At 53.8% G+C, this 24,254-nt stretch overlaps 1 protein-coding gene across 1 annotated transcript in view; it reads left to right on the top strand.

The window, feature by feature from the left end:
- RBM19 (RNA binding motif protein 19) overlaps positions 1-24,028 on the top strand; it is a 140,374-nt gene extending 116,346 nt beyond the window's left edge. Inside the window, exons 23-25 of the mRNA XM_023204080.2 lie at positions 1,639-1,759; positions 22,735-22,847; positions 23,436-24,028. Of these exons, the coding sequence (XP_023059848.2) occupies positions 1,639-1,759; positions 22,735-22,832 (219 nt within the window). The 3' untranslated portion in view covers positions 22,833-22,847; positions 23,436-24,028. The remainder of the gene's footprint in view (positions 1-1,638; positions 1,760-22,734; positions 22,848-23,435) is intronic.
- Positions 24,029-24,254: the final 226 nt, after the last annotated feature.

The raw sequence follows: 24,254 nt of genomic DNA, 5'->3' as shown, positions 1-24,254 counted from the left end.
TGACCTCGTCTCGACTGATTACATCTGCAACTACCTATTTCCAAATAAGGTCACATTCTGAAGTACAAGGGGTTAGGACTCAACATGACCCCTCTTGCCGGACATGGTCCAACCGTAAGAGCTACATTGTAGATAAGCAGCACAGTTGGATGGGTTCCCGTCCAGACCCTTCCAGTGATAGAATTCCTCACGGCGTAAAAGAAACGAGCAAAAAGAAACAAGAGCAGCAAACCCCTCCTCTGCTTGTACCAACTGGTGCTCTCTGCAACCCAGAAGCAAAGCAAAGGGCCTTCTTAGCCACTGTTGCTCTCCACTGCCAATGCTTGAGCACCTGGAGCCTACTGCTTTTTAAACCAATGCCTGCCCAAAAGCCCTCTGCTGAGAGAAAACGGCTGCAGATGTGATGTCTACGGTAACAAAACAACAGCAACGAGAAGTAACATCTATTGAGTAATTATGGTGTGCCCATACTGTTCTAGACACTGTGTTGACTCGTTTTTGTCCCTAGCACCCCTGAGATTGGCATATATGAACATACTTGTTTTATAGGTAAGGAAACAGAGTCAAGGCAGATTTCTTTAACTTGCCCAAGATCTTCAAGTTAGGACCTGCAGGGTCTGTCCTTCCTGAGCAGGGTGACCTCAGACTGTGCCATGGGAGTGTTTGGGGATGAGCCCATCAACTCAGGGTGCTCCTGTGCAGTGCCATTGAACTTGAGACCTAGCGATGTTTAAGATGGTACTGATCACTACCATATGATTCCATTCCTATGAAATGTCCAGAATATGCAAATCCGTAGAGACAGAAAGCAGACTGGTGGTTGCCAAGGGCTGGGGGACTGCTAGCTAAGGGGTGTGGGATTTCCTTTGGGGTGATGAAAACGTTCTAAAATTGATTTGGTGACATTTCACACAGCTCTGTGATTATACTAAAACCCATTGAGTTGTCTTCAGACAAGCAGTGTATACAGTATGTGGATTCTATCTCAGTATAGCTGCTGAAAAGCAGGAAGAGGAACCAGGCAGCATGTGGGAGTCGGGAAGAGCAAAGAGTGAGCGGGAACAGCCTGTACCAGGACCCAGGCTGCTGAGCTGGGGGTGGGAGCTGGGAGTGCAGGGCTCGGGGGACCAGCGAGGAGGCAAAGGGCGCTGGCAGCAGAGGTGGAAAGGGCCCTCCGAACAGCGTGGGGGACAGAGTCACCAGGGCAGTGAAGGAGAGCGGCACCCACTGACACCCAGAGGCCTGCAGGCTTGTCATCTGGCGGCCAGCAGGGCTCGGCTTTCTCAAGTGGCCGCCATGCAGACAGCCAGGTGGGAGGCGAGCCCACTAATGGGGTCGCCCTCCACAGATCGGATGACACGCAGCAAATAGACGGCTGCCTCGGCCCAGGCACCAATTACAGCCCAGACGGCGGATATATTGACTGCTCAGTCACTTGCAGCTTTCTCCCTGGGAACGCAACCCACTAATTAAATAGATGCACCCAACTGCTCCCCAAACCCTCGCTGGAGATAGATGTCACGGGGCCAGAACCTGGGCTTTGGCATCTGAGACACGGGCAGGCAGCTGGCGGGCAGAGTGGAGTGTCTGCCGCGCTGATCCAGCTGATGTGCAGTTTCGTGTCTTGTCCCTCTGCAGAGAGCTTTCAATGCCCTGTGTCACAGCACCCACTTGTACGGCCGGAGGCTGGTGCTGGAGTGGGCCGACTCCGAGGTGACCCTGCAGGCCCTAAGGCGGAAGACGGCCGCGCACTTTCACGGTAGGAGCGGGACGGTCTTTTGGGCTGATTCATGGGACCCCTGGGGAACATAAGAGGTGGGGCATCTGAGGGAACTGCCCTTACCCAGCAGGCTATGGGCACAAGGGCTGCCAAGCACCTCCTGCTGGGTATCCTCCCACAGCCCCTCCAGACCTGCTCTCCACCTTTCTTGGGCACTCCCTGCTGGGTGGCTGGCCTGTGTGAAAGCATCTGGGTTCTGTGCCCTTTTGGATTGCAGTCAGGTTGGGTCACTGGGCACCTTGGTAGGAAGAGACAGAGGTCAGAGTGTTTATCCGCTCCCTGCCTGCCAGGTTGCCAGGCCACAGCTCGCAGCTGCTGGCCCTGTCCTCACAGTGCTCTGTGTTCAGATTCCAGTGTTCACGGGGCAGGGATGCTCACGACCTTCCTGGTGGCCAGCCCTGGGGACCACACTCTTGCTGATCACTTGCCTCCATGACCCCGGTGGAGGATCATCCACTCCCTGCTGGAGGGCTGATGCCCACAGGTCTCACTCCCCTCTTACCCACCTTGGTGGTGTCATGTGGCCTCAGTGACTATTCAGGTGGTGGCCAGAAAATACTGAGCACCTGCTGTGCCCTCACGTACCCATGTGACAATAACCAAGCAGGGTCCTAGGTTCAGGTGGAAAAGGCTGGGACACATTCCTCATCAGGTGGGCTAGACAGACCTCACTGCAGAGGTGATATCTGTACCCGAGAAAGGGCTGCCTAAGCAGGAGGCCAGGGGCAGGGAGACCCCAAGGTTGGAGCAAGCTCGATGTGTGTGAGAAACAGGGAGGCCGGCATGGCTGGAGCTGAGGGGAGGAGAGAGGGAGCAGATGAGGTCGGCAGGGCCTCGTCTTCTCCAGGAGGTTGTGTTGAGTCAGGTGAGGAGAGGTTGAGACAGCCTCAAGAATCACTCCACCCTAGGCACATGGAAGGTATGGCAGGTGCCCTTTGCTGTCCGGTACACACCCTCCAAACTTGGGATATCAAGGGGTAGCTGACCTTGATCCCCATCTCCACACCTCCGCCTCCCATCGCAGAAGTGCTTCCACTGTGGCCTGGGCCCGTCAGCAAAACGGCGGTTGCTGGCTTTCCACCCACTTTGGATCCCACTTACTTGGCGGTGGGTCACCCAGCTGGGGAGCTTCTCTGCCTTTTGCATGCCCAGAAAAGCCAGGCTCCGTCATGGGGAACGGTCCTGTCTGTGGAGCTACCTGTGGTGCTCCGAGGTCTTCCTGGCACACCGCCGCCCTCCTCCCCACCTCATTGTCGCCTAGGTCCCAGGCCTCAGGTGCTTTCCTGGATGGAGCCGTCATTGTGCCCTCATCCATCCCTTCCCTGTGGGGCAGCTCAGGGCCTCGGGGGTCACCTGGGTGCAGACTGGGGGTGTTTGCTGCCAGCATCCCCCAACCCCACTTCTCTGTGTAGACATGGAACCTGGAGCCAGGAGTGATTGTTCCCTCTCCTGACCGGTGCGGCTCTGTTGCCAAACCAGGCAGCACCTTGGGAACAGTTTCTCTTATGGAGATGGGAGCCTTCCAGTGGGGGCACTGGTCTTCCTTAGGGCGAAACGACTGGGCTTCTGAGAAGCAGTGTCTCAGCAGTGCAGCAGGACTGCATCCCCCACAAGTGGACATGGAACTCCAGAGATAGCAGGGAAACCCCTTGATTCTAGCCCAGCTGCCACACCCTTCAGAACACTGCCTCCTGCCCACGCCCGTGGTCTTCCCAGACCCCTCCTTCCTCCCACTGCACCTCCCAGAGTTCACTGTTCCCCAGACTCCAGGCAGGATTGGGTGCCTTTGCACACGCTGTTCCCTCTGCTTAGAATGCCTTGCCCATCCTTTTTTTTTTTTTTTTTTTTTTATTAGCCTGGTAAATGCCTTCAAAACCCAGATAGAATGACACCTCCTCCAGGAAGCCTTCCCTGTTCCCTCCCCCTCCACAAGTATCAGTGATTTCTCCATCCTCTACTCTCCTCCTCTGTCACTGTGCTTTCTTGCCATGCTGTAACCTATTTCTTTATGGTTTGTTATCCTCTCTGGACCCGTGCCTCCCCCACGTGGAGGCTGTGTCATGCTCATCTCTGTTAGTGATCAGTTCTTCCCTGGCTCCCCCGTGCCCGGTACAGTACCTGGCACATGCCAGGCTCCCAGTCTCAGGCTGGGGAATATTTGAGCCTAGACAAATGTGGAACCAGAGAAATGAAGGCTAAATACACAGTTGCAAGCTCACAACTCAATAAGGCCCCAAATCCTGATGTGCAGAAAGAGAGCCTGTCCTTATCGACAACCATTGACAAGCCCAAATGCTCCCGTCGGCAAATGTTTGTGTAAGGGACTCTCCCCAGAGCGGAGACGGGGGCCCACCTCCCCCGTCACCCCCATCCCCCACCCCCGCGGCCAGCTGAGGAGTGCAGGCTCAGCTGTTCTGCCCTGCCTTAGAGAGAAACCCCCTTCAATAAATTGAGTTCCAAAGACAGCACTATTGCCTCGCCACAGTGGAAAGACTTGGCTGGCAGCATTTCTGTGGGATTGGCTGTCTCCACAGCCACTTACCAGCCAGGCCAAGGCCAGTCAGGGGCAGATAGAATGATAACAGTAACAATGACAGCTCTTCATTTGCCTACATCTTCCGATTCACTCCCCAGCAGCTCTATGAGATGGGCACTATTAGCCCCATTTCACAGATGAGAGAACTGAGGCCTGCCAAACACTGCAGTGATTTATGACGAGTAGTGTTTATTAATCACTTACTGTGCATCAGGGAGCTGTCCTCGCACCGGCATCATCTCAGTGCTCACAGCAACTGTAGCAGCTGTAGGCAGTGCTGTGTCTAAGCGAGAAAGTGGCAGAGCTCGGACTTGAACTCCAGACCGGCTCTAGAGCCTCCCACCCCACTCACAGGCCCCAACTATGTTATACTAGCAAACGTCACAAAAAAAAAAACTACTGGCCAGGCACAGTGGCTCAGGCCTGTAATCCCAGCACTTTGTGAGGCCGAGGTGGGTGGATCACTTGAGGTCAGGAATTTGAGACCATCCTGACCAACATGGTGAAACCTCATCTCTACTTAAAATACAAAATAAATAGCGGGACTTGGAGGTACATGCCTATAGTCCCAGCTACTTGGGAGGCTGAAGCAGGAGAATCACTTGAACCCAGGAGGTGGAGGTTGCAGTGAGCCAAGATCACACCACTGCGCTCCAGCCTAGGTGGCAGATCGACACGCTGTCTCAAAAAAAAAAGAAAAAGAAAGTCCCAGGCCCTTATTAACCTGGGGTATGTGAGTATTAACCTGGGGTGTGTGAGTGTTTGCATGGCTTTGGCCCTTCTGACTCATCCAGACCATGAACCTAAGATCTGCAGGGTTGCTTCAGAAATTGAGAGAATGAATAACGAATCATAATGACAAGCACTGCTGGCCCTTCAGAACTGGCATGGCATATGCTTGTGGAAGGCCCTGTCGTGTGCGTGTTTCGTTGTTCCCATTGTACAGATGAGGAAGCTGACATGCATAGATGAGATAAGGCCCCTGAGGGCGGGCTTGAGTGTCAGAGCCACGTGTTTCCACCCCTCTGAGTCCCTCTGGAAAAACACTGCCCTCCCAGGTTCTGGAAGGGGACATCAGCTCTGGGCTCCCCAAGAGTGTCAAAAGATGAGCACTAAGGGACCCTCCCCCAGTGCCACGGGAGATGGGCCGAGGCCCCAGGAGGGAAGAGAATTCACACAGGAGCCTCATAGAAAGACCCTGTCATGCAATGGCAGCTTACAGGGGTATAGGCAGTGCCAACGGAGCAGCAGGATGCTGGGGCTCCCAGAGGGGAGCAGTGTCAGAGCTCTTACCACCCCAGGGGCTGAAAGGGCAGGGGGAGGAAGTGATGTTCCTGGGGTCCAGTGAGGACAGGAGCCTAGGAGCAGCTACCAGTGGGCACTGCAGTGTGGAGGGACCGTGCCAGAGGACAGCAGCAAAGCCTGAAGAAGGGGCTAGGGACAGAACAGCTGCAGCTCTCTCTCCTGCGGCCCTCTGCTCTCCGGCCGCAGCCTCCCATCAGGCCATCCCGCCTGTCGGCCACAGGCCCAGATTGTCCCTGTGACACATTCAGTAGGGTCAGCCTTGCAGGGATGGAGCAGAACACAGGATGGATGTGGAGGGACCGGACACAGAATGTCCAGCATGTATGGTGACCTACGTACATGTCAGGGCATGTTGCCAGGGGTAGGGGTTGTGTTTTCGTGGGGGCAGGAGCAGCCCTGAGAAACGGTGCCCAGGTTGTTGGAGAGGATGCTGATATGGTCCTGGATATGACCCATCCACAGGGGTCAGGACCAAGCACAGCGGAGTGTCAGACCTCCCTGCTGGCCTCACCTGTGTGGACCAGGAAGTGGCCTGAGAGTTTGGAGCCAAAGAGTCTGAATTCCTCATGGCATTTTTCAGCACTGTTTTCCAAAGAAACATGATAATCCCTTGAAAACAAAAGAACACACTCTAGAATACAGCAAGATGTAAGATGGGGATTGTGTTTTAACTAAGAATCCATGGAACGTTCTCTTCCAGTATGGCTGGCCTCGGAGGGACTGGGAACGCCTGGTGATTGCGATTGTGTCTATGTGTGTGTCTGGCAAGAGAAGCTTTTGTTTTCATCAGATTTTCTAGGAGGTCATGGGCCCCAAAAGGCTTAGGAAACACCAGCTTAGAAAAAAGAGCATCAACTTTGGAGTCAGCAAGACCCGGATTCTGCATTCTGGCTGTGTGTCCCAGGGCAAGTCCCAGGCTATTGTCCCGGAGCAAGTCGCTCCGCGCTGTGGGCTTCTGTCTTCTCATTTGAAAGGTGTTGTTAACAGGGGTACCCCTTCTGGAATTGATTTGACAGTGATCAGGGAAGTAACAAAAGCCATAGTAGCAGCTTTCCTTACTGGGGACCAGGAACTCTTCTAAATCCCTTGCTGTGAGGGGTCTCGTGTCATTCACACACCACCCCTGTGAGTGAGATGCCGTTCATCTCCCCATTCTACAGATGAGGGAACTGAGGCACGCAGAGATGAAGCACCTTGCCCAAGGTCACATGGTAGTGAATGGTTAAACTTGGGCAATATTCAGGTTTACCTCTCTATCCGTCCTCCCCTGGGAGTGTGACACTGGATTGGGAAGGTGAGGTGACGCCTGGAGTGTGCCCAGCACAGAGCAGGCATGCTAGAGATGTCAGTCTCTCTCGCCCACTGAGTCACCCGTTGTCCGATTGATGTCTCTGGGACACGGGAGGTGCCCACAGCAGCCTCAAATGTTCAGAATAGGCCCGCCGGCCTCCTGCCCTCCTGGCCAGACCCTTCTCCCCACCCTGTGCCCTTTTCCCATAGAGAAAAATACCCAGTTCATTTGTGTCAAAATCCACATTGTTCAGAGCTCCCAGGGCCCTGGCAGACCCCAGGGGCAGGTGATGTCTGTGCCCAGTTCCCTCCCCCAGCTCTGGCCTCGGCCCTGAACTCTGCCAGGAAGGCACTCAGATCTCAGATGGAGGCTGCCGAGCTCTGAGGCCGCAACAAAGAGCTCCCTGCAGAATGTGGGCTGCAGAATGAAAGGCAGGCATCCTAACCATTCAGCAGGGCCTGGCAGGAAGATGCGGGTGACACCGTGGCCTATAAGCTGCACTCAGGGACAGTGGGAGGTGGCCAGAGCAGATAGAGTGGAGCTTTGGCACCAGCCGAAGCCCTGATGTGGTCGGTGCCACCAGCATGAATTACCCTGGAGTGCCCCTGCCCCTAGACTCAGTTTCCCAGCTCCCAAGACTGGCCTCAGCTCCCCTGGGTCCCTGAGGCACCGAGGTCATAGCAGAACGTTCAATTTGTAGTTCAAGCTAAATAATACCAATTATTATTATCATTACTGTAACTAGCAATCTTCATGTGTCAAGCCTTACTTGACAGCCAGGTACTATCTGCAAGTTTTCATGGGTACGAGTCCTGCAGAATCCTGGGAGGTAAACACAGGTCCTCAGATAACATCATTTTATCATAATTAATAAGAAAAAAATGGCTTTCCATCCAGGGCCACTGTCTGTGTGCAGTTTGCGTGTTCTTCCCGTGGAGTTTGTGTGTTCTCCCCATGGAGTTTGCGTGCTCACCCTGTGGAGTTTGTGTGTTCGCCCCATGTGAGTTTTCTCCAGGTCCTGTGGTTTCCTCCCACATCCCAAAGCCATGTACGCTAGGTGAATTGGCACGTCTCAGTGGTCCCAGAGTGGGTGAGTGCAGTTATGTGTGTGATGGGTGCCCTACCCGGGGTGGGTTCCCTCCCAGTGTCCTGAGCTACCAGGAGAGGCTCTGGCCACCTGCAGCCCTGAACTGGAATCGTTGGGTAAATCATTATCTTCCTTGTTTTCATTAATCTGTCTTAAACGTATATAGTGCTCACATTTATTTCAGTGTTTAATATTTAGAAGTTTTGGTGTCTTTATTCAGAAGTTTGGTGATGTTTATGTTATTAGAAATACATTCGTGTGTAGGAGTTTAGCTCTTGTTTACATCCATTAGCCTATGGTAACATTGAGTTTGTTATACATCTTTTCACTGAAAGTTGCGAGATTTCCAAGAACCTATGAACCTGTCAATTTACTGTCCTGTCACAATCCTCTGTTTTAGCGGTGAGAAAACTAAAGCACAGAGAGGGCAAGTAACTTACCCAAGGGCACCCAGCTACTGACCACAGAGCCAGGATTCAAACCTGTGTTTTCCACCATCCTGGTGTACTGACCCTTTGTATCAGCTGATGTGAGCATCTGCCCCTTGCATTTTACCCGAATGTGTCCTCATACCCATTCTGTAACCTCAGGCAAGTCACTCTGCCTCAGCTCTGTCATTGGTACGATGGGGCCACAGCACCCACCTCTTTAGGGAAGTTGTGGGGCTCAAAGGGAAGGATGCCTGTAAAGAAGATGATGGCGCACAGCTCCTGGCACATCACGTGCAGTCAACAAATAGGATTGTCGAGGGGCCTCATTGTCCTTCGGGGCACTCACTCTTCCTTTTCTAAGTTGCCAAAAACACTCCCACTTTCCTTGCATTCCCGTCAGGCCAGACTAAGGGGGATGCTCTCTGGGCAAAGGACCGAGACAGAGACAAGCCCTGGTGTTTATAAGCCTGGGCAGTAGCACGTATGTGTATGTGTGTGTGTGTGTTTGTGTCTTTGTGTGTAGTAAGGAGGAGAATGGGTATGCCTGACACATAAGCATTGCTTGGGACGTGTGTGTGTGTGTGTGTGTAGTAAGTAGGAGGGTGTGTATGCCTGACACGTAAGCATTGCTTGGGGTAGGATGTTTACATCTAACCACAGATGCCACCTGTTCTTCCTTGTCTCCAAGGCATAGCACAGAGCCTGGCGCCTAGTAGGAGCTTATTAGTGCCCAGGTGCCATGAGGAAGAGGAGGACTCATTGCTGCTCAAGCAGCAACCGTAATGTCCTGCCTTCCAAGGCAGTTACAAGAACTCATGCTCCACACCCCGTCTCCAGCTCTCTGCTTATCCAGGTTCCTTATTGGCAGCCAAAAGAAGCTTGTTGTAAACCCCCCATCCCCTCCCCACCAAGCGGAAGCCTTCGTTTTATCCATTGTCACTGTATAATGGCAGGGCATTATATTTTTCCTTGCAAGTTGATGCTTGCAAAACACCTGTCAAATTGAACAGCGAAGGACAGGGCTTTGAAAGTCATTGTAAAAGTTGGCCTGAGTAGGCAAAGACCTTGACACCAGACAGAGATGCTTTCAAAAGGGAATAGCAAGACAGACGTTTTTCCACCAAACTGCCCTCCCCGTCTCCCCTGTCCTCTTCCTGCCCCTGCCCGCTGTCCCACACCTCCCTCCCTTCCTTGCCGGCCAAGAATCAGGTTTCTCATCTCCAGCGCAGCAGCCCCGTGGTAGGTAAAGTGCTATTCTTCACTGCCTTGCATGTGGGAGTTTGAAAAGAGAGAGCAAGGAGGGAAGAAAGAGGAAAGTCCGCCGCTGGCTGTGTCCTTTTCTTCCCGAGCGTGTTACAAACCAGCAGGGTCACGGCATCGAGAAGCTTTCAGGGCCGCGGCAGGCCACAGTACCTGCGAGCGCAGCCGAGAGAATATAATGGTATGGAAGAAATCCGTGCGCAGAACCCTCTGTTTTACAGCACTCACAGCCAGGGAGGCCGGGCAAACAGGCTTTTATTTGGCCGGGAGCGTGGCTCTGCTTCCCGTGTTGTCTTATTCCAGCTGGGGAGGACTGATGGGCTGTGGTTAGCGTTTCTACCTTTCACCTCCAGAGCTGGGAGCGCAGACATGACCAGCATGGTGAGTGGCTGGCAGTGGCGCCTTCCCCCGCCTGCCCAAGCCAGACTGGGCTGGGGCGGGAGATCTATGAGCAGAGCGCCCAGAGAAGTGCTCTTCCGGCAGAGACGGGTGGCTGTCCCCATGGGTCGCTGGCCTCTAGCAAACAGTCACCCTCCCAGCCTCACGGGGGGCAGGGAAGGAGGCTGCTTGCTAGAGCCCTGGTCCCAGCAGCCCCCACTGACCCCGGCCCCTGCTGCCTCCCGGCCAGAGTGTCAAAGATGCAGCTTTTCCCCCACACCCCTCCTTCTCGTGATTCCCTTGTCATGCCCCTCCCTTCGTCCTCAGATGCCACAACCTGCCTTCAGGTGCTCACGTGTGCAGTTAAGATCCTTCTCCATGTGACACTTTATCCTCTGGGGGTACCCACCCTGCCTGGGTCCCATATCTAGCACAGAGAGGAGGTGCTCAGTGACCATTTGTGGGGTGAAAAAATGAACATAAATAAGAACCTAATCATCAGAATGATGATTAGAATTTAATGGAGCATCTAACAGATGCTGGACACTGTGTGAGTGTTAACTCGGTTCATCTTCACTGTCACCCCACAAGGAAGGAAGCCGGGGCTCAGAAAAGCTGGCTGATGTGCTCCAGGCCCCATGCTTAGCCACAGGTGTGCAATCGGCCCTGGAGCCCTGTGTGGTCTGAAGCCAGATATTCCTAACCAGGTGCTTCGAAGCACCGCAGGTCTGAAAAGGCAATCATGTAAGTTCTTATAACAATCAAGCCGGGGGAAAAGGAAAGAAAGAGTTAGATAAGAGAGCTTTGTCATGGACCTACCATGTGCAGAGAGTGATACCGGGTGCTTTTACGTAGCTCAGTCTCATTTCAGGCTCACAGCTGCCTGAAGAACAGTGTTGTTCCCATTTTACTGTAGCACAAACCAAGACCCAGAGCAGCCTAGTGCCTGGCCTGAAGGCACACAGGTCTGGACACTGCAGAACTGTAGTTAATGTCTATACCTGCATGTTCTGTCACACCCTGTATCCTCAGCACCTCCTAAATCCCAAATTGCCCTCTTTATTGGATCTGGGCAGTTGCAAACCGCAGCCTACAATCTGGTTTTATAAATAAAGTTTTTTTGCAACACAGCCACGCCCATTTGTTCATATATTGTCTAGGGCTGTTTTCTTCCACTGCAAGGACAAAGTTGAGTGGTTGTGACAGAGACCCTACGGCCCACCAAGCCTAAAGCATTTACTTTTTGGTTCTTCACAGGAAGGGTTTGCAGCCCCTAGGCCTTGTGAAGTGGCTGCCCTTATTTTATCCAAAAGCCAGGGGTGGCTAGTTCCTCCCACGGTGACTCCCCACTTTCTAAGAGTATATAACTCTAGAGGCATCATAACTGCACCCCCAGTGCCCTGGGCTTAGATCTCCAGCTTCCCCGGATGGGAGGCCCCATTCATTCATTCATTCATTCATTCATTCAACAGTTGTTCACTGATGACCGTATTATCAAGCTGTGCTGTAGGCACTGAGGGCAAAGCAGTGTACAAAAGAGAAAGTCCTCCCTCGTGGAGCTAATATTTGAGTGAGAGAGACAGATGATTGCCCCCCTCCCCCGCCCCACCAAAAAAAATAAGTAGCAACAAGGTTCTGATGATACTAAGTCCTGTGGTGGAAATTAGAAAGGGTAACATATGGTTGGATGCAGTGGTTCACACCTGTAATCCCAGTGCTTTGAGAGGCCAAGGCAGGAGGACCACTTGAGCCTAGGAGTTTGAGACCAGCCTGAGCCACATAACGAGACCCCGTCTCTTAAAAAAGAAAAAATTAAAAAATTAGCCAGGCATGGTGGCACACACTTGTAGTTCCAGCTACTCGGGAGGCTGAGGTGGGAGGATTGCTTGAGCCCAGGAGTTCAGGGCTGCAGCAAGCCATGACTGCACCCCTACACTCCAGCCTGGGCAACAAAGCAAGACTCTGTCTCTTTAAAAAAAGAAAAGAAAAGAAAAGAAAAATAGCATAATGAGCTCTTCAGGGCCAGAGAGGGAAAGGAGAGATTCCAAATATGGTGGTTGGAAAGTCTTTCTGCCGAGTCAGCATTTCTGTGTGATGCGAAGGGAACAACCAGCCAAAGAAATGGGGGGACCCATCCCAGGTAGCAGAAGCCACAGGTGCCAAGGTCCTAGGGCAGAGTGTGTTCAAAACAAGCAGAGAAGCCAGCAGGGGTTCCTCCTGGGGCTTTGTGTGGCCTGGCAGGAAGCACAGTTTATATTCAAGGTACAGGGGGAAGCTCCTAGAAGATTTGAGAAGAGTCTCAAGACCTGATTCACACTGTCAGACCTCATCCCCTGCATTGCAGAGGAGCAAGAATGGAGGGCAGAGGTCCCATCCAGGCCAGCAAGGGCCATGGAGCAGAGGCTGTGGAGGTGGGGAAGCAGGTGGATTGAGCATTTTTGGTAAAGGTAGAGCCAGCCAGACTCGCTTCTGGAAGGCAGGAGAAAAATCAAAACTGGTGCATAGTTTTTGCTCCAAGCCACTCACAGGATGGTGGTGCTGCATGGTGAGCGGAGGCCTAGGAAGCTGGGAAGAACAGGTGGCTGGGCGGGGGTGTTCTGAACGTGTTGGATTTGAGACACCTATTAGGACTCCCCTCGATGTCAGGCAGATAGATCTATGAGTTGGGAGCTCAGGGGCAAAGTCTGGGCTGAGATATAAATTTGGAAGTCATCAGCAGACAGATGATATTTAAAGCCTGCAAGAGTTCATCCCCCTCCCCACTCCCATAACTTAATCATCACTCACAGGACCATACATTTTCAAAAGACTGGAGACTGAGAGAGCCCGTTATCCCCATGTCAACCTTTGTGAATAGGCCGCCTTGATCTTGCCCATGAAAACATAATCATCGGGCTTTCAAACTCACAGTCAGGAAAGTTCAAGCAAGGATGTGAAGTCCCAGAATTTATTATTCAGAATATCCCTTGGTCGTGGTTCCTTCCATCCACCTGGAGACAGAGGTTTTCTATAAGCTTCCCATTTTCATTCCTTCACCTGGGTCCTTCTTGTTTTTTCCTGAAGACTTGGCTGTGGCAACCCTTCCTCTGGAGGTGGTAAAGGCCTAAGCAGGAGGCGGGCAAAGAGGGAGACTGTCCCGGATTGCCACAACAGGTCCTGACAGGAAAGGCTGAGACTGGGTGGGGCATGGGGATATGCAGCTGTTTTATCCCTGACCTCTTTGATCACTTCTCAGCCAAAAGTGGTGGCTCACGCCTGTAATCCCAGCATTTTGGGAGGCCAAGGTGGGTGGATCACTTGAGCCCAGGAGTTCGAGACCAGCCTGGCCAACACGGTGAAGCCCTGTCTCTACTAGAAATACAAAAATTAGCCAGGCATGGTGGCGCGAGCCTGTAATCCCAGCTACTCAGGAGGCTGAGGCAGCAGAATTGCTCGAACCTGGGAGACGAAGTTGCAGTGAGCCAAGATCACGCCACTGCACTCCAGCCTGGGCAACAGCGTGAGACTTAGTCTCAAGAAAACAAAGAAAAAGGAAAGAAAAGGAAAAAAATGATCACTTTTTGTGTTCACGGTAGTGTGTCTTAATCTATCTCCAGCTCCTGGTCACGTTGGGAAGTGGTTCCAGCAGAGGTTGAGGTTGCCCGGGAAACCCACTCTTTCTCACACCCCTGGCTACCACAGCTGCTGGAGGCCGAATCCAGAGGAGGAAAATCAAGGAGAGGGAATTCTTTTGGTCAAGGCAGTTCCCAGGTGTGCACCCAAGTGGTGCACATGGCTGGCCGTGCAGGGAGCCATGATCAGAGAGCAAAATGCTTCTCCCTGCAGCGGTGCGGGGAGGCTGGGGGACCTGGAGGTCTGCTGGAGCAGGTATGGCCCAGTCAACCCCTCCTACTTCCTTCCACTCCCCACGCCCGAGCCTCACTGGGCGGTGTTTTGGAAATAATTCCAAGTGCTTCGGCAATATCCCGCACACTCTCCTCCCCTTCCCCCGGGAGCGGCTGTCCGTGCGGGGAAGGTACTTGCTCCCAATCCAGCTAAATTGTTATTGACTTGTGTTCTCTGCGTTCCGCAAACATTTCACTCAGCCGTCGCCAGCAAGGCCAGGAATCCCTGCTAGGGCTAACGGGGAAGCCAGCTGTGCCGGGCCATTTCTCGTGCTCTTCCTCATCGATCACAGAATTAAACTGACAGAAGGAGAATTTCAGAGCGACTTGGGAGGGGCAGGGGCTGGGCCAGGATTGGACGAGGGTTTGGGCACTTGGGGACCAGAGTGCTAGAAACAGGTTCAGGAGGAGGGTGAGTTTCCCTCCAGGGTTGTAGCTGGTGGTAGGGAGCGGCCAGTTTTATTTCTGAACTGTAGCCTGGCCCAGCCCGGAGAAACCCAAGGAAAACACACAGACAAGGTTTTTATTACTGCTTCATGACCACAAGTGAAACTAGTGGGGTTTAGTAGACAGAGAGGAGAGAGAGAAAAGAGCAGCGACCACAATCGCAAGTTGTCGGATGAAATTAGATCTTTATTTTGCCTACCAGATATGAAAACAATGGTTTTGAATGAATCATCACTATTTTTGTATTGGAAGATTTGACCTGAAAATCAAGATTCTGACCTCTTTTGAAAAATCAGATTTGGCCAGCCTAGTTCCACATTCCCACAGGGCACCAGGCCCAAGGAATGGCTGCGCATTTATACGAAGGCTGGGCTTCCCCTCGCCCACAATGCGTAGCGCTCCCTGTAGCCTCCCCCTACCCCCTGGACTGTTTGATGTCACCATATTCCTATGTGGACCCTCAAGCCTTTGCATTTACACAGCCTGGTGCAGACACCACTACACCGTGGCCCCGTGAGATGTTACCAGCTGCTCCCTTTCAGCCTCTGCTTTCCAACCCAGGGCCTGTGCCAAAAGAAGAGATCAGTAGCTAATGTGGACCAAATCCTAAGACTTGGGAAATTCCTCCAGACCCAAGGCAGAGAAGTAGGGGACACCTTCCCACCTTTCCTGGTTCTTTTTCCCTTTTCCCGGTGTCACCTTCACCGGCACACTCCTCTTGCTTCCCAGCCCACACAGGCCTGCCAGCATCTGTAACTAACACAAACATGTGGGACCAAGTCGAGAAGCTCCCAGGCATAGCCCACGCCTACAGCCCTAGCTCAGGATAAATCCACGGGAATCCGGGCTGCAGCGCCTTCGCCGGCCCCTGTGTATGGGGTTGTGCGTGGCCAGTTGTGGAAATCTGCACACACACGACACCCAGAGCACAGAGCGAAGTTACTCCACCCACCAGCCCAGTCTCCAGCCACTCAGGGAGCCCAAGTCCTCAGCACCAAGATTAGTAACAGCAGTCATCCTAGCAGTCATAATATCCCATGCCCACCCCAGGCCATTTGCATCGGAACCTCTGGAGATAGGATCCAGGCATCAGTGGTTTCCTAGCTGATTCTATCAGACAGCTGGATTGAGAACCAATGGCCTTTGAAAAGAAAATCTGCTACACGGCCCGATTCTGTTCATGCCTTTCCTGTTGAGACCCCCCTGCCTAGGGAGGCTGGGCTATTGTCCCCAGCTGGCAGGGCAGGCTTTGCTGTGCTGTGCTGTGCTGTGCTGTGCTGTGCCAGCAAGGCTAGAGCCAGCCCCGTCTGAGCTCAAGGTCCTGCTTGGAGAATGTGGCCACTTGACTCTTCAGAGCCCTAGTGTGGCTGCTTCCTCATCTGAAAAGTGGGACAATGATGTTACCCAGCTGGTGGAATTTCTGTAGGAAAGTCCAGAGCCAGCAGGCCTCTGAGGAGTGGTCCCTGCGGCTCGCCCTTCAGCCTTATCTTGGGCAGCTGGATTTCCCCTTTGCTGGGCACTGCCTGTCCTCTGGGGTGGCCTCACGGGACCCTTTGATTGTTAGCTTTCATGTTTACCTGGCACCTCAACGTGCCAGGCCCTGGGCTAAGTGCTCTCATGCTTTACCTCATCAGATCCCCTGTGGTGGGTGCTACTACTGCATCCTGTCTACAGAAGAGTAGCTTTGGTGACTCAGAGAAGGCTGGGACCACCAAGTGGCAGCACTCAGGTCCCACCTCGTCTTGTCTGCCCTGAGCCCTAGTGTGGCCCCATGGCTGGTGGTTTAGTTTATCCTGTGGAGTTTTGTTCACTGCCGTATCCCCAGCATCATTCCTGGCACATAGAATGTGTTCGGTCATGCTTGCTAAGAGTCACTGAAGGCAGGAACCCTTAGGGTCCCCATGAGGTAAGCAGAACAGGCACCATCCCCGTTTAACAGGTGGGAGCACTGAGTGAGGTAAGGAGCTTAGCAGCTCCTGGGAGTCCCGCAGTGGCAGAGGCCAGTCTGCAGCCCAGGGTCCTGCCCACCCGCTCTGTGCAAGGACTCTCTCAGATCACACCGAATTCTTAGAAGGACTCACTGTGTTTTAAAAAGCCACAACTGGCTAGACGCGGTGGCTCACGCCTATAATCCCAGCACTTTAGGAGGCCAAGGCGGGTGGATCGCTTGAGCTCATGAGTTCAAGACCAGCCTGGCCAGCATGGTGAAATCTCGATTCTACTAAAAATACAAAAATTAGTTGGGCATTGTGGTGCACGCCTGCAATCCCAGCTACTCGGGAGGCTGAGCACAAGAATCACTCGAACCCAGAAAGCAGAGGTTGCAGTGAGCCGAGATCATGCCACTGCACTCACCTGGGCAACAGAGTGAGATTCTGTCTATTAATAAAAAAAAAAAAAAAAAAAAAAGCCACAACCCTAAAACAGCCTCCTGTATCAATAAAGGGCCATTGGCTTGGTCTTAGAGGCCAGGCCAATCTCCTGAAGAGTACCCTTTATTCTATGCATGTCTAATGTGTGCCTGCTGTACACAGAGCCCTGAGATGCAGACCCATCTGGGTTTGAGAGCTCTGCCCATAGGGGCTGCAAGATCTGAAGCCAGGGAGGACGGGTAGAGACCCAGGCACAGGCACCAGCAGCTGAGGGTGGGGATCTGGCTCAGCCAGGCTTCCAGAGCAGGCAGCCTCCCAAGCCAGGCCAGCCCCCTGCGGTACCCATACCGTGACACCCTCATACTCCCCAAGGGTGGGAGCTACAGGTGCCTGGTGTCCCCCAGCAGCCCAGGACTGCACACCACTGAGTCTGAAGATTGTGGTGCCTCATTCTGGCCTCCACACTGTCCCATCCTCCTTCCTCCCCTTGCCCTCCTGTGCCCCCGGCCTCTGCCCTTCACCCCGGTCTCTTGGAGTCAGTTCTGTCTCCGACTTAGCGGAGTTTGTCAAAGCCTTGCTTATCCTCTGTCTCGGGAAGTAGCAACTTGGGAGCCTCCAGGAACAGGTAGAAAAGCTCCCATAAGTGAGGCCTCCGGTCTCCAGGGGCAGCTAGTACACAGCCTTGTCAGTTACCTGTAGGCAGGGAGGGGACAGGTCTGCCATGCTCACAGGTTAGCCATTCCAGGTTCAAGAGAAACTGGAGGTGCAGGTTGTCATGTAGCATCTCCCTGTTTTTGAACATTAGTCACTGATTTCTCTATTCATGGCAAATCATGTCAGCAAATCCAGATGCTCCAATGTGGGCCCACAGTGGGAGACCCTGCTGTATCCCATTGGTCACTTTTTTTTTTAAGACAGGAGTCCAGAGCTGCTATTGCCATCCTCGTGTTATAGAGGAGGGGAGTGGCCCACCCTCATGCTCTCAGTAACAGATTCCATTAATAGCAGTAAGAATGACCAACTTGTATTGACATTCTTGCCGTGTGCTCGGCACTATTGTGAAGGCCTTACATACATACATTCATTCTTTTAATACCCTTACACATCCTAGGCATGTAAATTTCATCACCATTCAGTAACTGCAGAAACTGAGAGGAGCCCAGAGAGGTGAAGCAACTTACCCAAGGTTGCCCAGCCAGGAGCAGCAGGGTTTCATCCTGGCAGCTCACCCACCCAGCACCCCGCATCTAGCACCCTCCATCCTGCACCTCAGGCCTCTCCACTCAGAATCCAGCCCTGGGCTTCCTGGCCCAGCGCTTTTCCCCTCCCCAAGCTGTTCATGCCTGCCTCTTCCCAGGGTTCCTTTCAGAACTCCCTTCTCCCCTTATCAGCCACGCTCTTCTTCCCCGGCTTGCCTTTCCTCAACGTCTGTTTCTGGAACAAAACCCCAAGAAGCGCTTTCTCTTGTCCTCCCGACACACCCCCGCCCCCCGCCTGCGCCTTTCTCCCTGCCTGCCTGTGCCTCCCATGCAGGGCCGACAGCGCCAACCAGGGAAGGGAGAGACACAGGCTGGCATTCTGTCAAGGAATTAATTGAAAAATAAAATCATTAGGTGGGAACTCCAGAAATGCAAAAATGGTAGTCGGAGGTTGTGGGGAGGGGGGCAGGACTGGGGGGTTGTCGGGGGACGGCTGAGCTTTTTGTCAAGTTAATTTCTCGGGTATTGATGTTTGGTGACATTCACTTGTTGTTTATCTTCGGGTGCAGCTGTAATACTGAAAGAAAATGCACAGCTTGTTTCATTTATTTATTTTACACCTTTCTCCGGTTCTGCATTATGTTTGTTTGGTGAAAACCCACTGAGGCTTTTGATGTCGGGGAAGTGGGATTTCAGCAGCTGTTTCCTGCAAACAGGGTGCTCCTCAAGGAAGCAGGGCCGGCGGGAGGTGCGGGGTGTCATTTGGTGGGAACTCAGGGCCTGACACGTCCTCCAGGGGGGCAGTTGGGGGCCCAGCCTGAACCCTAGCAGATATGCCCGGCCCAGGAGCACAGTAATGGCTCCTGAGTAGTGGGCCCCTGGGCATCCCAGGCCCCACCCGTGAACCTGATCGTCTTTATAGCTGCCTGTTGAGATGTCCCCTATTTCTGTCCCCACTGTATAGTCAGGAAGCCGAGGCCCAGAGAGCTGAAGTGACTGTCCCATGGTCACTTGGCTGGTCAGTGGCTGAGCTAGAACCTCAGATCATGTGACTCCCATAGCCATGGAGTTGCCTGTCACCATTGTGCCTTCCATATCCCTTGCCCCACAGTGAGTCAGCAGATGCCCCTGTTTCCAGTGTGCAAACCGAGAAGGCAGGGCTCACACTTCCTTTGGCCTTGATGAACCAAATCATCTCATTCCTTTACCTGCCAGCTGTGTACTGCTCATGTACCATAAGCCAGCCTCCATGTAAGAGCCCCCACCCTGTGAGCTCTCACTGCCCCAGTGGCCAGGAGAGACACGAAATCAACACCTTTCCTATCAATAATAGTAACACAGGTGTTGGTCTCAGCACCATTGACTGAGCCCTGGGAGCCAGGCATTGCCCTTTTTACTCATTTCAGCCCCACCACAACCCCTAGTATTCCCATTTTACAGGTTAGAAATTGAGGCACAACTATCTGGTTCTTTCTCCCATCTCCCCCTGCCAGACCAGAGAGCCTTAGGTGGGGCCAAACCAGGCTTGTTCCCCACCATGCCTGACCCAGAGCAGGTGCTGCAGGTGTCTCTGTCGTGTGAGGGAATGAGAGCATGAACGAAGGCTCTGAACAACTGTTCTTGGCCTCATCTCTGCTGCTGTTTGTCCTTCAGCAACCTACATTCCTTGACCCTCAAGTTTCCCTATCATTCACTCTCTCAGTCTCTCAGCACACTTTTATTGAGCATCTACTATGTGCCAGGCACAGTTCTGGGCATTGGGAATGGAACAGTGGACAAAACAGACAGAAACCCTTGCCCTCCTAGAGCTGACGTTCCAGCCAAGAAGGCAGATAGTAAAGTGGAAATATGACACACGGTGAGACTGGGAGACATGCCGTGGGGGAAGTGGACAGGAAAGGGATTAGGAAGTGTACGTCAGGGCACTCTGGAGGACTTGGGATTTTCAATAAGGAGGGAAGCTTCACTGAAAACGTAAGGCCCCTGAGTGGCTCCATGGAGGAAGAGCATTCCAGACCAAGGGAACAGCAGGTGCAAGGCCCTGAGGTGGGAGTGCTGGAAGCCAGGAGCCAGGAAGGGGTCCGAGTGCTTGAGCAGAGTGGGAGGGAAGCAGAGAAGGGTGCGGCCTGCTCAGTGGCCCTGGCAGCCAACGTGACAGCTTTAGCTTTTCCCCAGGTGAGATGGTGCCCCTGGAGGCTTGAGCAAAGGAGCAGCATGCCGTGATGGAGGATTTAACAAGCTCCCTCTGGCTGCCATTCAAGACCAGACTACTGGGAGGGAGAGCAGAGGAAGCCAGAGGCAATGGTGGCACGGCCCAGGGGTACAGGAGCACAGGGAAGAAGCACCCCAAGTCCGGGTATATCTTAAAGGTTGAGCCGACACAATGGAAGGGGGGAGAACTCGCCCCTCGCCTGTCCCTCCAAGTTGTCAGGATATGGGAAAGAAGAAAAAATCCCATGCCGCCACTGCTGGCCATCCCTCGGACCCCAGGCCAGGCCTGTCCCAGGAAGGCAGGGACCCCCGCCCCAGGAGTGAGCTGCCACCCCAACCCATGTTAGCAGATGGAAGGGGCGCCAGCGATTGCCTGCAGGCCCTGTTTTGTTACGTTTCTATTTTCTGGCTCTTATTACCTGCCCACAAATTCAATTTCCAGAGGCCATTGTACACCTCCAAGACTGGCGATTACCAAGAGTGTCTAGGAGGGCGTAAGGAAGGAGGAGAAGCCGGCATCTGAACCCCAGGCCACCAGCCCCCACCACCCCAGCCCACCCTGTCCCCTCTCCCTTTTCATGATTAACAATGATGGGTACAGCTGCCAGGCCTTGAGGCTCCCAGGTGGCAGGCAGGTGGGCGCCTCCCGCACCTTCCGCACCCTCGCCATGGGGCAGGCTCTGCCATCTCTCTCACCCTTGCTGCGTCCGCTCATTCCCCTTCCTGGGATATTTCACAAGCACTCGCTGGGTGCCAGGCAGTGTACTAAGGCTAGGGACACAGCAGTGAGTGAGACAACATCCCACACAAAGAAAGGCCTGCAGCAGTGTGGATGATAAAAGTGCCAGGGGGTGGGGTGGCATTGGAGCTCAGGGGTAGAGGGAGAGGGAGATCTGGGTGCCTCCAGTGCAAAGGTCTTGAGCAGGGGGAGGTGGGCCAGCTCCAGTGACGCCTCCAGAGGAACCTGGGGCTTTCTTAGGGAGTGGTACATCTGACACACATGGTTTAGAGGGATCCCTTGGTGGGAGGGGGATCCCTAGTGAGGGGCTGAGAGGTGCTTGGATTGGGGTACAGCCATGGAGATGAAGAGAAATGAGGTCAATGTTTGAATTGATTTGGGAGGGATGAGATTGAAGAAACAGTCTCAGAGAGGTAAAATCACTCGCCCAGGAACACACAAAGGGAAAGCAAGTCTTCATGTCTTGGCCAAGCACTGTGCTGGCCCTGGGGAGGTCTCGGTAGAAAAGGCTAGGCCACCTCTGAGCTCTAGGGAGCTCACAGCCTATGGAGAGATAGAGGTAAAGGGCCTCAGGGTGATTTATTCGGGGAGGTGTTTGAGCCATGGAAAGGCAGATTTGGACAGCCTCTTTACACTGCCTCTGTGCAAATCAAGCCTTATCTGCGAGCGAGGCTGCCCATTGACTAGTGGTTAGACTAGCAGAGGGACTGGCAGAGGACGCCAGCCTGGATCCCAGCCTCACTCTTTTCCTAGAGGGCCAAGTGACCCCACACATCCTCTCCTGCCACCATTGATCCCCTTGGAGTTCTCTGCCCAGCACCCGAGACTTCCAAGAAAAGCAGAAAGACTGTGGGTTTAGGTGTGACTGGGGTTCGAATCCTGGCTCCACCGTTTGCTAGCTGGGTGACCTCAGGCCTGCCTGTCCGTGCCTCAGTTCCGCCACCTGCATACCACCTGCCTGTGGGGTTGCTGACAGGAATGGAGCAGTGGCTCATGATGGTACCTAATTAGGAGGTGCTTGTGGGACTGAGCCCATGGTGCCCTTTCCTACCGCCATGCTTTTCTTCATGACCCTGAATTCCCTCTCCTCACAGAAAACTCCTCTGCATTCTTCAAAACCCAAGTCAAATAGTCCCCCTCTTCAAAGCCACCTCTAATTGTCATTCCCTCCATGCCTTCTCTGGAATCCTTGAGCTTTGCATCTGTTCTATTCACCCACCACTTACTGAGCACCTGCTCTATGCCAGCCATGTACTACACCATTAGCCTGGCCTCCAAGAAAACAGAAACAGCTTCTACTTGTCTCGCCAGCCGTGGCCCACTGCTTGGCTCAGCCTCTCTGAAGGGTTTCAGCTTCCTCCAAACCAAGCTCTGACCTGCTCTGAGGAAGTAGCACAGGAGACCCCCCTCCCTCTTTTTTCTCGAGGGAATCCTTTCCCCTGTGGGTGGAAGATGGGGAGGGGATGGCCAGGGAAGCAGGAGAGTTTCTGGGAGTGCGAGGGAGGCAGCCCCGCCATGGCGATGCTGAGACTAACCCTAGTGTTTCTCTCTCCTGCTCATTCCCCCTTTGATTCTCTCCCCTACTCCTTGTCTGTCTTCATTGCCCCATCCTCTCTCCCCCACCTCTGTATCTTCTCTCCCTCCACTGCCCCCCCCACTTCCCTCTCTCGCATTTTCTCACTGCTTTTCTGTCTCCTGCACCCTTGTTCTGCTCATCTCTCCCCTCGCCCTCCCTCCTCTGTCATTTCTCTCTTCCTGCCTCCCAACCCTCTCGGCCGTTCTTTTCTCCTCTCTTGCCATCTGGGCTCCCACAGAGCCCCCGAAGAAAAAGCGGTCTGTGGTGTTGGACGAGATCCTGGAGCAGCTGGAAGGCAGTGACAGCGACAGCGAGGAGCAGACCCTTCAGCTGTGAGCTGGCGCCGAGAGGGTGCGTGGCTCTGGGGCCCTGGGGACCCGGACAGCCGCTCCAGCTTCTGCACTCCCCACCATGTGGGCTGGGGGGTGGGGCGGGGAGCGGCAGGGAGCCCCGCCCTGCCCTGGTCTAAGGTCGGAGGAGACAGGGGATGAGGAGGGCCTCAGGCCACTGCCCAATGGCCCAGGCATCCTGGGTTTCACCAGTGACACATTCTAGCAGACACTGACTGCACACCTGCTCTGTGGCAGATACGGAAGAGCGCAAGGGAGCAGGGAGTGTGGGAGTGCAAGGGAGGAGCCACGTTAGGAAGAGAGACTTGGGGACAGCTGCACAGGGAGCGAGGACCCCTGCGCCCCCTGTCCCCACCCCAGGAGAGCGAGGGGACGAGGGCCAGCTCTCTGGCATCAGGCTGCCTGGGCATGAAACCCCGTCTCCAAGCTCAAGCTGGGAGGCCCTGGCCCAGTTTCCTTATCTGCCAGGGCCCAGCATTCCCCCTTGCTAGCTAGTTCTTACCTCATAAGGTTTTAGAGAGAAATAAACGCAATAATGCATGAAGAGCGCCGAGCACGATGCTGAGCCTTGTTCTTACTCTCTCTCCAGGGCTGCTGAGCTAGAATTCCCACCTATGGCTTTCCAAGGGACTGTTCACAGCTTGGGACTTGGTCTCTGTCCTGCCCCATCCTCATCACTTGGGACCACGAGCCCTGGTTCAGTCACCCAGGGACGCCTCCCAGCAGCTCATGAAGCATCGAGCTCCAAGCCCAGATGCCAGGCTCCCCGGCTGAGCTGAATGATGTCACTCATGGCGGATGCGTTCTGCTCATGGGCCCAGAGCCCTGTGAAATGCATCAAGGTCCTCTCCGCCGGCCAACAGCATCCCCAGGCTTCTCTCAGGCACCCGTGTTCACATTTTCTCCAGCCTGAGACGCAGCCTCCTGCCTGGAAGGGTCTGTGCCAGCACCAGCCAGAGGGCAAGATGGAGAGGGCAGAGCAAGAACTGCACTGCATCTGACTGCGGTCTGAATCCAGGCATTGCCATTCCCCGAGGTGTGACCTCAGACTAATGACGTCCTGTCTGAGCCTCCGTTTTTCTCCCTAGGAAACGGGGGTGATAATTGTTCCTACCTCAGATAGACAGTGCCAGAGTTAAGTGAGTCAAGCCAAGTAAAGCGCAGAGAAGAGTCTCATCAGCACTTTTGTTGCTTCTTCATTGAGAATCACTGGGTGGGGCTCCAAGTGAGAGTGTGGGAGAGTGGCCCAGAGCCCAGGCAAAGCCACACAGAGCTGGCAGCCTGCAAGACCAAGTGTGTGCCTCGTGTCTTCTAGGGCAGGCTAGAAGCTCATCCCTGAGAATTCGTGGTAACAGAAGAGGCAGAATGACTCGTTCCCCAGCCCTTTGCTTTTTTTTTGTTTAGAGAC

This window comes from Piliocolobus tephrosceles, chromosome 10, assembly GCF_002776525.5.
Source record: "Piliocolobus tephrosceles isolate RC106 chromosome 10, ASM277652v3, whole genome shotgun sequence".
Classification (NCBI taxonomy): Eukaryota; Metazoa; Chordata; class Mammalia; order Primates; family Cercopithecidae; genus Piliocolobus; species Piliocolobus tephrosceles.
This window is presented reverse-complemented; position numbering and strand designations above follow the sequence as displayed.